Source organism: Varroa destructor, unplaced genomic scaffold (assembly GCF_002443255.2).
Source record: "Varroa destructor unplaced genomic scaffold, Vdes_3.0 BEIS01000006.1, whole genome shotgun sequence".
NCBI classification, from domain to species: Eukaryota; Metazoa; Arthropoda; class Arachnida; order Mesostigmata; family Varroidae; genus Varroa; species Varroa destructor.
The window spans coordinates 10,621,882-10,639,460 of NW_019211459.1; the positions used below are offsets into that span (position 1 = coordinate 10,621,882).

The following is a 17,579-nucleotide window of genomic DNA, read 5'->3' on the forward strand; positions in this document are numbered from 1 at the left end:
TCGCAGAAAAACCTAAACCTGAATCCCAGGCGATAAATGCACAGAATTATAGTGTGTCTGCTGGTAACGGTTTTAATACCTCGCATTTTTATACAGGTTCGGCGCTTTTAAATATTTTAATTAGACATGAAAATATAGCACCATTTTGAAGTTTATGAGAGCGCCATTCATCAACGTCGGCTTGTACAATAGGATCTTGATCTACAAATTATCTAGAAGGCTCATGACGCTCAAGGAAAGCTTTCAGGTACTTCTTGAGTAATGTTTATACGGTACTTCATTATCATCAGTTCTGTCATACATGCGTAGAAACGATTTGAAATACATAGTCCATAGAGCTTTCGCTTTATTTCTTGCAAAAAGATTTACGGATGCGCCCGCACGTCCCGTCTCGGAAAATATAAAAAACAAAATGTTCTCTATGCGACATTGCTTTTCAGTCTTTACATTATAATACCCGTGAGCTATGCAATAAACATATGATTTTCCACAGCGACAATGGGCAGATACCGACACAATTGTACGTAAACAGTATATCATTAACTGAACTTGCAAATTAAGTTCACTTCATAGGTCTTTGGCAAATAGTGCCAAAAGTTTACTAGCTAAACGACCTAAACGTCAAAATGTCTCGGGCTCTTGTTTGCTTAAAGAATGTCTCTATATGGGTAAATCGAGATTCAGCTCTAAGGTATATTTGCCGCACACTACCACACCTATGCTGAATAGCAGAATGTTATTTTTTACTAAAGGTATAAAAACACGATGGTCGATTGAGCCGCCTGCACGTAGGCTGTCGCTCCACTCTTCTCGATAATGTGTTCTATCCTCGGTTGTGGGACCTTCTCAATGTCTTCTTTGGCGCCTTTTAGTAAAGATTCTGGTGAGCAAACAGCTTCTTTGATCCCAGTTGATCCTTAGCCATGGCTAACATTGTCTTGCACAGTGGCGAAAAAAATCTGGTCGGGTTAAAGTTCTTCACAAAGGTGGCTAAAGTTGATATTATTGAAAAGCTATTTTACAAGTGTTAGATTGTATATAACACTCTATAATGATGGCTCATTTTTGAAAGGTTTTTTTCAACACTTGCATTTCATTATCCGATAGCTTGTCTTGGCATCTGTTGCCATGTTTAGCTAGTTCAAAGTACCTACGCCATATGCAAGTTCCTCCCACAAAGATTTGAACACGAAGTGCTTCTCTATATCCTTTATCTTCTAAAATGAAATTCTATGACTGTCATTTCTATATCTCGATAACGATAAGCAGAGCCATGATCTAGCTTACCCTCAGTGAAAGAAAAGTCGTTTTAGACGTTTCCTTAATCATGATCCAATGATCCGAAGTCCCACAAAAGACCTTTTCGGTTCGTTATTAAACCATTTGAAGAGGACAGCTTGAAGCCAAATTTAGCTGCTTCGCGATCTGATTAGAATTAATAGTGGGCATTAATTAGTAGTTAGGTTAATAGAGGGTCGTAAATATTAACTTACGAAATTTATCGACTTTGTTAAGTTTTATTGAGTTGAGAAATGATTTATTGTATTGAGAATGAATGATCATACGACCTCGTGGATGTACACTTTTAAATGTTTCAAGTTTTACCGTCTGCCATTCAAGCCCCACTTCAAACAACGTCTGTGAATGTAAATGTTTCTTTGATGAAATTCAACTTTCTTAATGCTGAATACCTATAGATTTCCGGTTCTACAAAAAGAAAACAGCAAATACAAGCTTCGGTTTTTATAATTAAACGTGAAAGCATTACCGTCTTCAATGATTTTACACGCTTTCTCGTCGGAACAGCAAAGGGTGAAATGAGAGAGAAGAAGGAATGCATGCCTCTGCATGTGTCTCTTTTTTTAAATTAGAAAACTTACTCCTTCAGTTAGCCACCGGTAACCGATTATATATATGATATTTGTATATATGCAACTTCTATTTTGTCGTTAATGGGCTACAAAGTAGCAGCGGGACTACACGGTATTTGGTAGCAAGAACGCTCAGCAGCGTTAGAATGTTTAGACAGATTTCATCTTTGTTTGTTACCCAGACCCAATGTTTCTCAGACACGTCATTTCCAGTAAAAAGCTTTTATGCAAGTTAAAATTGGAACCGTAGGTATATAGTACCCATATTAATTTCGTAACGAAGTATAGAATAGTAAGATAAGAATATTAAGCTGGGCTTGCTTTCGTTTTATTGATTATTTTGCTTTATAAAGCTACAGAGGCCCCGCTTTCTCCTAGCTATATTTAGTCACGTCTATTTGAGAACAGTTATTGCTGCAGACACATCCATTGTCCAGCCGTTACCACCGTCTCTGGGATGGCCTGATAAAGCAATTAGCATGTTATACTTCAGTGTCATTTCCTACTAACCTGGAAACGAGATGCATCAAAAACGACGTCTGCGCCGAAAACAGGGGTCCAAGCGTAGAGCCGGCTAGCACGGCAGACGGGAACAGTGTGAAGGATTTCGGATAAAAGAATGTCGACACGTAAACCGCTTGCGTCACGAATGAGACAACGATAGCCCACGAAGGCGAGAGGTGTTGTACAAATGCCGGCGCGTACCAGCAGGACAAGGCTCCCGTACCATACAACAGAGCTAAACTGGTTGTACCTGCTCCAAGTAAAGATCAACAAAAAAAAAGTTCATTCTGTCGTTAGTAACAACAACAAGAACAATGACGAACACAATGCAGCTAACCTGCTATGTTCACGTATATAGCGGATTTGCAGAACGTATTCGTTCATGGTGTTTGTACGAGGGGCTGCACATGGTACTAAGCGTCAGAAGCTGCGGTGTACATGTTACGACATTCAGGGATAGGAACTTCGGTTGAAAAGTAAAACTCTAGTATGGCCAAACCGATCAAATGCTGTTTTCTTTCTCGTATAGACTCGAAAATAGTCAACATATTATCCAATTCGTTACTGCAAGATGTCAATGACTGTTACATATGAGACACTGAAGTTCATGGCAGTACGCGTACGTATAAGGAAACATTTTACTAGCTTAAAGGCGTGCTCTCTTTAATTAATCGTAATTAACTAAATTCCACCATTTGTACTCCGAAAGCCGTACTTGACTTACGGAACTAAATGGTGAGTAATACCACAGGTGTCTCTACCGGACTAGCTGGCTTGTCGACTTCAACATGATCAATTTTCGTTTTGGGTTTTCGCTTTATAGCTAGCTATTCGATAGCTTGTCGAGCCAATGCTGAAAATATACTATATATATATATATATATATATACGTTTGTATACGGATGTACAAAACTGCAGCGTCAGTCACTTTTTCCCTCGCACACCGAGGCTTTCTTCAAGCTGCTTTTAGATTGTTCGAGTATCGTACCATCATGAGCACTGCTGGTCGATAACTGCTCATTGGGCTTGGCTATAAAGCGTCAGTTGTAAACGAGAGGGATCACGTTGACCTCTGCGACGCCTTTTGCAAAGATGAAGCGCCTCTTGTAGATGTCACACTTCACAAAAGCGAAACGAAGCGCCTCGCCCTCTGTGGTCGTATTATATACCGAAGGTTAATAGGTTCTCTGTCTGCCTATTTAAATAGAAAGCAGAACTCGGAACCAACAACTTACATACCGTCTACAATGACCTGCGTCCATAAAGAGGGTCCTGCGTAAAGCACAAGGCACAGCCCAAGCCTCCAAGCGATATTTTTATGTTGGTTAATCATACGGAGCTTAATTGCGCTAAGGGATGTAGCTAGTTATTTAGTATTAGTTGGTATGTGTCCTTGTAGCTATCGCTATTAGCAGAGCCATATTTTAGGGCCGACAATAAGATAGGATAATACTAACGCAAAAAGATAGGAAACATCTGGGGTGTACGGTGCACGCTCCCTGCACGCAAAGCATGCGTGCGCATCTTCTAAAGTATACCGTTGCAGTGGGCATTTGCGTAACAGATTTGTCTAAAAGATATATTTCATAGCTCATGTCTTTGTGCCGCTACTGAATCTCGAGCTGTTTCCGTCCCTCATTACTGCTTCCGCAGTCGAGTGAACCTGACAAACTTCGGTTGATTAGTACTTTAAATTGGTAAACTCCATTTTACCACTTCTGTTGATACGTAGTCGTGATTGTTTGCGATGTCATGCATATGTCGATAGTATTGTTCTGCCCGACCAGCGCGCTATTCCAATAAAATCGTGGAAAATCGTCTTAAACAACGATTTGTTATATGGTGAATATAAAACTATAATGCGTCAACTTGTACACCCATATTCGCATTTGTGCTTAGCTGAATCATGCTCTCAGGCCACTTACTTCGTTCAGTTTCTCGGCAGAATAGATACTGACAGAACCCAGGCTCGAAATGTGGTGGCCCATGTAGTCCAACCTCACCCTGGCCTAGATAGCATTCGGGGTGGTCATGTAATTTACCATAATGTAATGACTTTTGTCAAAAGCAAGAGCCGGCGAAGTTTTTAGAAAAACGAGCCACTATTGCTACTTCTTTGTCGTTTAATTAATAGTTCTATAGAATGTAAGTCAGCTGTCTCGGATTGTTCGTGCTCTGAATGTTGGCACCTGAACGAAATCCCATCGCGAGAAAGAACATTTCGAATATATATATATATGTATGTATAGAAAGTAATATTAAAACTTTAAATCGAGGTTTCCTTGCTAAATAAAAGAGGTCGCCCGTCACGTTCCTTTATATCTAAATAATATTATTATAATGATAAAGCCAAATGATATTCGTTAGCTAGTTAATCCTATCGCTACTATGTGATATGTTACACAATTAGGCTTTTAGTAAGTGATAATAGAGCGGAGACAACGTAATATTTTCAATGGGTCGAAATCATGCCTAAATACAAAGGGCGTGTGCTGCTAGCTCCATAGACCCATCAACTTCTGCAAGGACCTACTTACAATGATTTATAATTTGTCAGGTCATGTTAATTTACTACACTATCATCCTCCAATCAAAAAACATACCGACTGATTTCACATCGCAGCATACGAAACTATCAAATCCCTCAAATTATTTAGTACCAAATTGCTGTGCATCGTAGCTATCTATAATGTTATATCTAAATGGAAAAATGTCTAAGCGATCCGAGTTCATACAGACGGTTGTCGTGTATCGTTACGTGAATACGTAGGACATGTACAGGGTAATACAGCATAAGTTTTCCTTGCACAGTTTACGTAAATCGTCAATATCTGTACATAGTTCACCCACCTAAACCCGTTTCGATGAATAGCGGTGTCTGGATATAATGAAGACAATAGAAAGGAGCTAGAACACATGTGAATGCCAAGCCAAGCAAAAGCACACTCTTAAGCACGACCCGTTCAATGTACACCGGACTGAGTTTACGACAATGACGGGGTGTTACTTCGCCGCCCATTACAATCCCTGCTGTCGTTGGGCTGTTTGAAGCCGTTTTCTCCAAAGTCGCACAGATGCTACCTGCTCGCGATGTGCTCTGAAACGGATCAGATAATAAATCGGACAAAATGGTCAGTATCTCTGCATAAAATAGTGAGACAAATATGATACATCACTATACGTATGTATAGTTGCGACTGCAGTGCTAGCAATAATTTTCATCCGACACTAGCGCATTGATATTATTAATAGTATTTATAATAGTAGACAAGATTTAATTGTGAAAATATTTTGCTCATCCTGATGGATTGATGCTAGCTAACACAAGCTGTCCCAACGTACAAAGCTCGTTTTTCAGGATTTACGAAGGCATACTGGATTGTACAAACATCTGCACTATATCAGATGCAAATATATGCGTCTATATAAACCTTCCGAGATTATTTGCTCTGACGCATCGCTTGATTATCAAACTCGGGCTTGCACTAGTAGCATTTTTTCCTCGGATGATTTGAACCGTGCTAGACGAGCGTTTAGAAGAACACTTGGCCAGTAGCTCCCCTACTATTTGTAAATCGGTCAACAACGGTGACAGCTGCTGCACCAGTAGCCTGTACCGTTAAGTTAATCTTGGCAAAAAGATGACTGCTTGAGCAGAGCCATTGATTTGTTATCACAGCTAATGCAGGACGCAACAGGAGGGATGGCGTGGTCACCCCGCGTCTTGCACTCCCGAAACGTTTCGTCTGCAATCTGCCCATACAAACAATACGTCTTCTTCGCTGACGAAGACGAAAGCGCAGTCTGCGGCGATAGCGGCAATCGTGGTAGTATTGACACTCGCGCTCGGGTGAAGTCGCGCGGCGTTTCCACACTTCACGCTGTGAAAGCTTGCAACGAGAATCCGGCCGGCGATCGCTTGCTTCGTTCAATGGAATGCGCCTGCGGTGCCCGCTAAAGGCGAAATGCACCGCAGATGCTAAATGGTAGAGCGCGGTTCGTTGTAGTTAGTCAGTTAGCTAAACTAATGTTGCCTCAAAAGTTTTCTCAGAACTTTTGAGTAACTAGCATCCTTGCTTACTCCTAGGTCGAGCGACTTGCAATCATCTGCTTCGTTACAGGTTCGTCCAAATGGCCAGAGAGATGGCTGTAGATATACGTCAGGCAAACATACGTCAGGCCCACCTGGATCGAGCATATACACACGTATACGCACAAGCATACTCAGCACAGAAAGAGCCACTGCTTTAACGCATCAATACCTCTGAGTGCGGAGGGTTTCAATGATGATGGATATGTAAAGTAACAACGTCTGAAGCGATTCATATGGTCGCGAAAAGAACCTGAATTTTCAGGCAAGAAAGGACGCCGCAGACTAATGATGTCGCACAATTAGGCACGTTTTATGCGGCCTGTTGAATTTTCAGTGAAAAAAACAGTGAATAACGTTGGCAATCTACGTATATCGATGTTTTCATACATGAGTGTAGTGCGTCCTTAACAATGGTCACAAAATGTGTACAGTGACTCAACTGTGTCCCATTTGTATATGCTCAGAAACAAAAATAGAATATAACAGATTTATTTATTATTTAAAATTGGGTAGATTAATTTAATTTTTTCTAAGCATTTCCTACGCTTTGTATACCTTTGCGCAACTTGCATGCGGGTTATAGGTGCAACGGTTATAAGGCTTTTGTAACTTATCGGTGCGGTGATCATGCAGACCGTTTTCTATGTCGTTAACAGAAATTGCCAGCAGGCGAGAGTAATCTACTCTGGAGTAAACATACGCCCAATTGAATACTTCCTTTATGCGCTTCCGATTCGTCAGAATTTGAGGCAATGAAGACAAAAATAGCTATATGGTTTTTGCCTCATATGGACGTCATGTAGGAGGACTTATTAGGTAAACCTAGGGATACAGCTCAAGCTTGTATTCATTTAAATCAGGGTGTGCATATTAACTATTCGTAATTGAGTAAAGTAAATATAGTGTTAATGTCAAACATGCGGCATCGCGTCAATCCTTGAAGTATTTGGCCGCAGATCCCAGGATACCTAAAGGCAGATATAAGCCAGCTATAAAAAATGAAGGTAAGAGTTCTATCGAAGTTCATGAAAGTCCTCAGACTTTTTATACAGAAGCAAAAAATCAATAGCTTTACGTACGCATTCGTTCAATTGCATCCTTTATCACTTTTTATATCCAATGCATTTGTAATTTCACGGTAGATGTTGATATAAATGATAAAAATCATTTTGTAATCCGTCGTCTCTTCATGGCATTTTCTGGTCTGGAAGGTAATATGCATGGATTTATTACGAAGCTGCCCATAGATCACATCCAGTACGTGATGCTGTTAACAAAAATCTCGCTAGTCGTTCTGTCGGCATCGTCAGTTGCTGCTGGACAACGTGGCCAAACCTCGGAGGATATGCCCGCCAACAATTGTGGCCCTTTGTCGTCCGTCACTCAGGAAACTCCTCGTCCACCAATATGTCTCGTATCATCCAATTTCAAGAGTCCTACTGACACTTAATGCTCTGCTCGTAGTAATTTTGAAGCCTGTGCCAATGTGAGCTTGCCAATAACTAAAATTTGTTACGGTTGCGGTCGTTCAACAGTTTACGAGTGTCAAGCTCTACGCGTCATTTTATCGTTCCAAGTTCGACTCGCTACTTAACTCAGCGTTTCGTCGTATTGGAACGCTCGTGATGTCAATGAGCACGCAAGTTCGTATCTAAACACGCGTACACGCAATGTCGGACATAATTATGGCGACCGTCTATGTTTTGCCCCGGGGGCGTCCCGCTCCGCCGAATAGGAGCTTTCGCAGATAGATACGTAGGTTCAGCTGATACGCATCAATGCTAAAGCGGGACGCATTGTTTACAGGATGGTTTTCTAAGTGGCGTTCGACAATGGCACATCTGGGTATTAGTACTTGCAGTAACATCAAAATGATCATACATTCAAGCTGTTAATAAATAGTCAACTCAATCAATGAGCGCAACAATGCGGAACGACTGGCTCGGCTCAACGCCGTAAATACGCGACAACGATACACGTCGCTGAGCAGAAGCTAGCAATAAAAAGATTTCTTCAGATTGTTGCAGGTGTCGTGTACTATATGTCACGAGTGTTAGAGGTATCGTTTCCAGTTTCGAGCTACATTGTTTCAGTGAAGTTAACGTGAAAAGAGCCTGATCAACTACCTTCAGTTAGTATTATTTTCAATAAATAAACAACTACTTCAAAAAGAGTTACTCGTCTATGTACCTAGCAAATGTTATTCGAAGTCCTTAAGCAGGTAGGCAAGATATGACTTGACACACGACTATAGCCGCTATTTTGTTTGATAATCGTCAGCCTTGAGACTCATCTCTCCCGTTCGTTTTGTTCTCCTCTATTTCTACGGTGCTCACCCTTCGCAGCTCCTCAAGACAGCATGTTTTCGATTCGGTGCTAAGGATTATATAGAAGCAATGTGGCGTTGGTGGTAAACCTTCGGGGCGAGGAATTTTCGCTACCCCGTCACCACTATTGCTATTGGTGTTTGACACCGATCGGGTTTCCTCCTCGTTGTCGAGGCTAAGAGCAAGCGAAACGAGGACATCATCCAGCTGCTTCTATCTAATGCTGATACAGCCTCGTTGGCGCACGTAGTGCGACTAGACATCCGTTAGGGACTAGCAGCTTCATCCGCCAATTCTGCAGAATGCATAATGCTGCACTACTATGAGGCAACTGAAAAGTTTACTGCTTGCTCACGCTGCTCCCCTCCCCTTTATTTCTCCTTTAGCTGGCGTAGTAGTTGATTGAATGTATGTATATGCATATGTGGTCAGGCTCTAGAAGGCAAGCCTTTATGCTTGATCGTACTAGCACCCCCTTTTCTGCCTTTGTATTTCCCGTTTAACTGGTGTTGTGTCTGCTAAGTCGTGCGTATATGCGTGTACATCTAGGCTCCGGGAGACAAGCGGCAGTCCGCCATTGCCAAGCAAATTTGGCCTGCACAGCTTGGCGCATAGCCGCAATAACGGGAAGTATCCGAAATTTCATCGGTCGACCGATCGAACTCAGGCTAAGCGGCGGCGCCCCGAATCCTCTTCGTTGAGCAGCGAAGTCTTGGCATGAACAGACATACAGAAGAGACGATGGGAACGAGCAAAGTAAGAAAAGGGGGACAGATTTCCAGGAGAAATTTGGAGCTGCAGAGAATCTCGGAAAGCTTTTGTAGTTTGGGCTTAAGCAGCCCAAATATGGGCTGGGTTTACCAGTAGCATGAGACCGTACTAGCCGTGAAGCCTTGCTGCACCATTAGATACTAGAGGTTCGTGCAGAAAAGGCATTCGTCGCCAATTTCGCGTTGATGGAGGGAAGCCATAGCAGACGAAGCTGCGCAGGTAGCGGAGATGGGGATGACGACGATGGTTCCATTTTGTCGCTTTTGCCGCGTTGAACGAAAGGTTGTGTCGTGTCATTCATGACCTCAGACACGAGCACGGATACATAGGTGGAAACCATAAGAATGGCCCCCAACTTTTTTCACTCCGCCACCGCATAGCAAATCATGCGCCTGACACAGCTTAACGCCATCAGACGAAGCTGTGCAACGAATATTGACTGCCAGCCAATGGCGAAAATTCAACCAGCTGTGAACCCCTGCTAGGGGCTTCTACTATGACGAATTACCGATAATATCGGTGCACGCACTAATCCTACCCTCTCATAACATTACTTATCTCTGTTTTCTTCTCCCACTTTGACGTTTGTTAGCTCTATCGTGTTGTGGCCTACTAAACGTTATTCTCCTAATTCCTGTTTGAGAAAGCCATTCCTATGATGTCTAGACGACTAAACGAGGGAATCTGAGGAATTTGACTTGTGGAACGACTGAGGTAAAAAGCGAAAGAAAGCGAAGGAAACGACGACGACAACGACAAGAAATGCGCGCATCCGGTTGGTACGGCTACTGCAGAAGATAAAAACATAGCATTAGGCGGCGGGCGCGATGATGAATTAATCCGCGTTAGTCATTTATACAGAAAGAGGAAACAGTACACGGATTCAGTGCTGGCTCTTCTGTGCGCACACCCAAAAAGAAAAAGCACGATGGAGGTTTTCAACTTTTATAAGTAGCCATCATAGCTTGATGAAAAGCTATGATTTAAATTATGGGAAGGCCGCTTATTTAAATAGACAGCGGAAAATTTGATGAAAACGTGTTGCTCTTATGACCAAGCGCGGCTGAAGCTATGACTAAATGAGTCGGGAATCAGAACTCGTTATCGATATAGGTTAGGTAAATGATGAAGAGGGTTTTTTCAAGTGCCCGAACGTTAACGACGACACTGTAGCTTAGTTAGAGAACAGCTAAAATCTGCGCTAACAAACAGAATACGCTAGGACATTCTGACCTAATCGATGAACGCATGACTCACGAATCGTTCTTGGCTGAGCTTTTTTGAGGAAAACTCAAACTAATTCCTTGGTAGCATAGAGTCCAATCTACCGTTACATAGTGAAAAGCAATACTTTTTAAGTAAAAGTTTTTTTTTTTCGTTATCATCGTTACACATCTTCCTATTAACCTATGCAAAGTGGCTATCTATAGATGATACGATATGACTATCATAAGAGGCATGTGACACTGTTTGCCATCGTACCGTAAAAACGCAAGACGTAAATATGTTCCACAGCCAGTACGTCCATTATCGATGGGAAACTCAAAAAATCTATCTGAGATAAGCTTAGGACTGCGGTGTTCCACTCAGCCTGATCGTGTCCATACGCATTGTGCTGATGAGATCACATTTTCGCCACATCTTGTTGCGTTGAACCTGATCGTAATAGCTCCTTCTAGCACTTTATACCTTGATCGCCGTAGCTATAGAATAGCTAGTGAAGCACGTCTTATGGATGAATCGTGCCGTTATGTAATGACTTTGGTAACTCCATCTTATGACGTGTCGAAGAAATATCCAGTCGTCAGCAGCGACCGACGGGTATTTTCGCCACCGTATCTCGCTGGTACTAGTGTAATGGCCACGTTTGATCGTCCCTCCGTTTGATGAAATGGGATTCAAAGGAGCTGCTCGTAAGCCTCCTGCCCTGAACCAACTTGCAGAGCAGAAGTTGGGAGTGAAGATTATAGCTGATCAGGCTTAATGGAACGGCTGCTTTCAAAAAACCTATCCCGTTTCTATCATACCATAACGAATCGCAGAGCTTGTTTCTAGAATCATTACAAGTATTCTAGAATAGAATACGTATTGTGCTAGTGTATATAATGGGGCGAAGTTGTGTGTATTGTGTATGGTTACGGTACACTCTCCCGGGAAGTTGGGTGCCGAATGGAAATATAGGTGGATCTTAAGAAATTAGCAGAGTATCTGTCGTGGAAAAGTCCTGGTCTTCGTGCTCACGATAGCTGCATCAGGTTTCTGCAAGCAAAGTCAGAATTAGCTAAGTCGCTCTCTCACACTCGCATAACACCTACAGACTCCTCTAATATACACACGAAGCTTCGTCTTCGTAGTAACTGAGGAGGTTCTGTATGGTTGAATCTTCTTGGCTGCTGTTTTGAAGTCCTTCACACCCAGTATACTGTCGTTCAATCCAAGCAAGTCACCTCGATGTACTCTCCCGCGGCAATACCCTGATGCCGTTTCTGCCACTGTGGATTTTTCGGCTTACTCAACCCAGCCCTTCTTCGTAGGTAACACTCGCACCCAGAGTGCACTCGTCGACGATCAGTTGGCTTTCGCCGCTGTGCTATAGTTGCCTTCAGTTACCTTTCGTTCCTTGACTAAGTCGTCTCTTCAGCCTTTGAAAACGGGAAGCATGGTCTCTCTTTAAGTTTTCCGTTTCGAGCACAACGTGCCAACTCCTTGCCTCTTGGATGTCCTGCAAAAATCTTGAGTCTCACAACCGATAAGGCTGGGGTAAACTTTCAAGCCGCTAGGGCTTGTAGTGGCTGGTCTCGCTCGACTATCGGTAGTCAGGGATTTAGGCGAAAATTGCTTCAAACCTCCCCACACATATCTGAGAGGCGTCTCGGGTTTGGCAAAGGACTTTTTATATGTGTGTACGTGTTTTCCTTGTGAAAGTGACGGAATGGCTTCTAGTGGACGTCGTTGGAGCGAACGCCCGAATGTTTGTCGCGTCAGTCATGTAGCATAGACAGGCCCACATTGCAGATCGGTCCCCTCGCGCCGCTACCATAGATACAAAAGGACCAAATTCGTCGAATGTCTAAGATTGTTTCGCCACGTAGTAGCGTAGATACATAGTTAATGCAGTGCGTGGAGGAACCGAAGCTTTGGCCGTCGGCAAGTTAAAGGGACTGCTACATCCCTCTCATCGAGAAGGACAGAGAAACAAACAACAAACGAGCAGGAATACGGGACGAGCGCGACGTTGGCTGTGGGGGAAACGAAACTGGAGCAAAGGTATTTCGGAGAAAGGAGATCGATCTCATCGACTGTTAAGCAAGCGGGTCTATACGGAGACGCTCTGAAACGCTGACCACGATAACTGCCAGTCCAAAGATAGTAGCTTGGAAAGAAGTTGTACTATAGTGTCTAACGCCGCGGTGTCTTTGACCCGCATTACGTAATTATTATTCACCGCCACCCCGTCCGTCACCACTCCACGCCTGCTATGCTATACTGAATCTGGATTTTTATTCATCCTCTTATGCTTAGGTCTATCCGCTTATATATGAATTGATCTGATTATTGAGTAAATATTGTTGGCGTGAGAGCAACAGTATGGAAATATAACAGTAGCGTGAATGCGTATTTTTTCAGATGCAAATATCGCGACCCCTTCTTAACGTCTTTTCATTCCCAATGTTCGTTTTCGTTATCTTGTAGATATAGATCGAACCGCGAAGCTCGTGATCTGCAATGCCCTAAGCACAAAGTGATGCAAACAGATAATGCACAGTGTGCAGGTAGGCGTGCTACATTTTTACGATGAATTGGTTCATTTTTTTGCCAAATATTGTGTGTAGTCCGTGTAAATAGTAGAAATATATTTCAATTATTACGTAAGCCGAGCTCTAAAGCTGCTCTAAAAATATTTCATATTAGAAAATCGCTTGACACAGCCAGCTCAAAATTCCGCAGACTGAATTAACGTAGCCCTATCACTGTAATTCCTGCATTGGCCTGTAGTCATTTGGGCCGCCATGCTAAACTTTCTCAGCCTCGTAGCCTGTCATATTGAACTTGCCTCTCAATTCAGCGACGTGAACAGTGGTTGAATAGAAAAACCCCAGCGGCCAAGTACCTTCCATCGAAATACTCCCAGATAATCAATAGTTGCGTTTTGCTTGTTCGGTAAAGGTCGAACGGATTAATGGGTAAAGGATTTTTCCTGCCGAAAGTAAGCTTTTATAGCAGTTCCCCATAAGACATGCGTCCTTTCTACACTGCTGATCGCTGAACACGCCTAGCCTCGATCTAAAGTTATAATAAAACAACAACTTTGTCAATAGCTGCGACAGCAAAGCAGTTTGCCCTTTAATTGTTAGCATTATATGTTTTTTTACGCTGAAAAACGATCCTAATACAGAATCAGGTGCTGCCAAAAACAGGCAACCGCTCTTGACTCTGCTCGCAACTGCTCGTATTCAACTATTACATACCAATACCCACACATAGGATAGGTCGTTGAACATTTGTCAGATCTTATCCAGAGGTAAACCTCGGAATCGGAAACCAAGTAAACAGTCATCTTCCATCAACTAACAACAGTATTTGGTTGTCATAAAATGTTCTTCGTTCTGCTAAATGATCCATCACTGTTGACATATGCTATTGAATTCAGTCTGCTTGGGGCTGTAGGATCACTCCTGAAATTCAACGAGTAATCGCTTACCGGCACGCAGGCGTGTGAAGGAAATCGGCAGCATCCAGCTAAAGGTGACTTTCTATGTGTGGCCAGATGATGACCACTCCCATTCACTGCGCTACACGACATATCATCGTTATCTCCGATGCTGGCCATACTCTTTGAGGTGCCTATCAAGCCATCCCCTGGATCGTCGACTGCCCGGTATTGATGCTGATGCCCTTGGGAACTAGCATATTGTAGCAGCCGTTGCTCGTCCGAGGTCATATCTGTAACAGCCAAGAACGAAAACGAACGAAGAAAATTGTTGTCGGCCAATAAACGAATCACCACAGTGAGTTCAGTGATGATGCGCACTGATGTGACTAAACAGAAAAAAAACGTGCATTTAATCACTAATAACGGTTGATTACAGTCGGCGACAGGCTTATCGGCGCATGTCATTTTGCGTTACGTATGAGCTGGAGGGTAAGGCAAAGTGCCGCAATTGATTCGCGCGATGATGTAACGCATCTTCAACGATCAGAGTCGGCCAAAAAATTTACTATACGAGTGAACTGTTCATACAATTTCAAAAAGTCATAGCGATACTATGCTTAATGCCAACCTGCTTCCAGGGTGAAGTTCCGCTGAATGTTATAATTTGCTAAATTTCGAAGAAGGCGTTCGGGGGCGCAGTGAAGTAAAAAACGAAGGCGAGTAAACTGAGGCTCACGTTTCCTTTCAGCCCATCGAAACGTCATTTAGTAAGTAAGTAAGCTTTTTGGTCCCCGATTGAGTTTATGAAGTCGCTCCTAAGAAGTGCTGTCAAGCCAAAGTTTTCTTTCGTATGTCTGGTGATAAGCGGAGAGAAGGAAGACCAAAATTAGGCAAAAAGAAGAATAATTTATTTCTATATACGAGTCGACGCAGCCATTCATTAGAATTAACTGGCGAATTGACATAGCATTTTTATATAAATTGTAAACCTAGACGGGGCATTGAGAACAATAAAGCTAATTAATTCGTTTAAGCTACTATTATAGCTGTCAGTAAATGGATCCTTAGGATCGTTGCTGTTATCAGTATTAGGGCATCGCCATGGCAGACCGTCAGCCAAAGGTGTGAAAAGTTCATTTCGGACCTTACTGCTTCCACACGTTCGGCATAATCTGGCGTATTTATCGGCAGCTGCGGTGGCGGCCTGGCTTGAAATCTGTGCGCGGACTTGCTCTTCTAGTCTGCATTGCCTGGTCTGTATAAACGCGACAGCCTAATCATTTTACGCCGTCACGTCAAGTCGTGTCATTCAAGTGTGTGTGTGTGTGTGTGAAAAAAAGGTTAATCATTGACTATAAGGCCTAATATCAAGGCACAGCTGCGGGTAGGCAAGAGAAGGTAACAAAAGTAGAGTCGGAATGACCTCCGTTTGACCTGATACGTCCTTACATTTAGGTATGATCGTTGAACGTTTCCAGGATAGCAATGCAGGTTCTCCCATTGTCGATCCTAGTTATTTTCATGTGTGCTCTAAGGACAACACATGACTGAGCGTACGTATTTACTCGTTAATTGCTATAAGGTTTACTGAAACGGACCATTCGGCTGGTGGGATCGTTTCAGCCCCATAACGTATTACAGAATTAATAAGGAAACGGCGATATTCTATGGCATATAGGTATAATTAAGCTATTGTCGACGTATTGATTTACGTAGTCTAAGTTTTTTTCCATGAACACGCAGGCCAGTTGACGGCCTGTCGCATCACCATAACGCAATAAGGGGTGTTTTCCGAAGCCAAATAACAAACGACTTGAAATTATTCAACAACTTCCCTGTGTGATTAATTAGTTCTTTGCATAATTACGAAGATAAGCTCTTCATCTGATGACTATTACGGCCCTGAATATGTGTGAGATAGTACTTTGCGTCGAACAATAACGGATGCATAATGCAGAATTGACGTTTGGCGTTGTTGAAGTTTTTCGAAAAATGATCGCTTCATTTCGGAACGCGTATGCCGTACCGCTGTTGAACTGGGCTGAATTGAGCTGAAGAAAGCATCTGAGAAATCGTAATATCGATAGTTGTATCGGATTCTTCAGCTTTAAGTACGTGACATGAAGACCTCAAGCATTTTGGTTGCCGCTGCAGGCTTAATAGCGCTGACAAAGAGATCGCAGAGGACCAATTATAGGACGGTAGCGTTGGGCTGACAGTAATACTGAATGTGAACGTATGTAATATTTTTAGATAGCTCGCATCTGACGATTCTGAACAATAAAGTATGCTCGCCAAACGCGGATCAGAAACATGGAACTGCACTATTTTAAGTGATCGTGTCTATGTCTGCTGTCGAATTGGAATGATGTATATTACTTTCTGTAACAGCAACGTGTGAACGGGCGACCATTGGAAGTAGAGCTTCTCGTCACGCACTGGTGCAGAGCCACTTGAAAATTTGGCTTCGCAATGGCTTCCGGCCACCTGAACTACAGCAATTAGTGCAATTACTACTAGGACCACAGTCGTCTACAAAATTAGGAAAAGTAGCACATTAATGAGCCAAGCGTGGCGCAGTTCCATAGCAAGCATATTGGCCTATTCCCAATAAAAACACGGTTAACCTATCCTTACTCGTAATCGGCTAAACTTTTCGTCTGAGCAGTAACTATACTGGAACAAGTAATTGTAAGATACTCATACGTATACGATATGCATATAATAGATCAATAGCACTTATTCCACAGTTAATATATCGTCATATAAGCCCACGCCATCTTAGTTCCTACTATTGTAAGCAAGGACATTCTGAAGTTCTAGCAATATTGTAGGAATCGAAATCGGCACTCAAATAGTAACACGAATCACAGATCTAGTTACTAAAGAAAATTCAAGTTACCGGTTCCTCTACTAATAAACTGTAATAGGTAATCAAGTTTTAAACACATTTAGACCTGGGCATTAACGATATTTTGGAACATATGATCTTATTATACAGTTACTCGCCTTGCCGATAAGATAGGCACGGTCTATGGCTTTTTCATCGTGAATGCTGCCTGGCGATTCTTTAAAAGAAAAACAAATTATTTATCCTGTTTTGCAGTTTGAAAGGCTACCTGTTACAAAGGTCGCTTAGTCTAATGTGGAAAAGACTTTTGACGTTCACGGGGAACGCGCCGTTTAAATGGACAGAGCATTTAGAGTTCCATTTCGTCGCATAGTCTTAATAGAGATTTGAATTCAATTTACTTTACTTAATCTTCGGAATATCTTTGCTAAGGCTAAACGGTGTCTTCAAGTGCGGACGCCGTATCCAAAAAGCGCTAGTGAAGCCGCTTTAGCAAAATTAGATTCTT

General features: G+C 42.4%; 1 protein-coding gene across 5 annotated transcripts in view; it reads right to left on the reverse strand.

Annotated features, from left to right (window-relative positions):
* The window catches only part of LOC111252724 (N-acetylglucosamine transporter UNC93A-like), an 86,282-nt gene that overhangs the window by 45,987 nt on the left and 22,716 nt on the right, over positions 1-17,579 (reverse strand). For all 5 annotated transcript variants that reach the window (XM_022811047.2, XM_086992544.1, XM_086992545.1 and 2 more), the window contains 3 exons: positions 14,269-14,510; positions 5,226-5,472; positions 2,382-2,625 (listed from right to left, as the gene is read on the reverse strand). In XM_022811047.2, coding sequence (XP_022666782.1) covers positions 2,382-2,625; positions 5,226-5,472; positions 14,269-14,508 — 731 coding nt within the window. In that variant the 5' untranslated portion in view covers positions 14,509-14,510. The remainder of the gene's footprint in view (positions 1-2,381; positions 2,626-5,225; positions 5,473-14,268; positions 14,511-17,579) is intronic.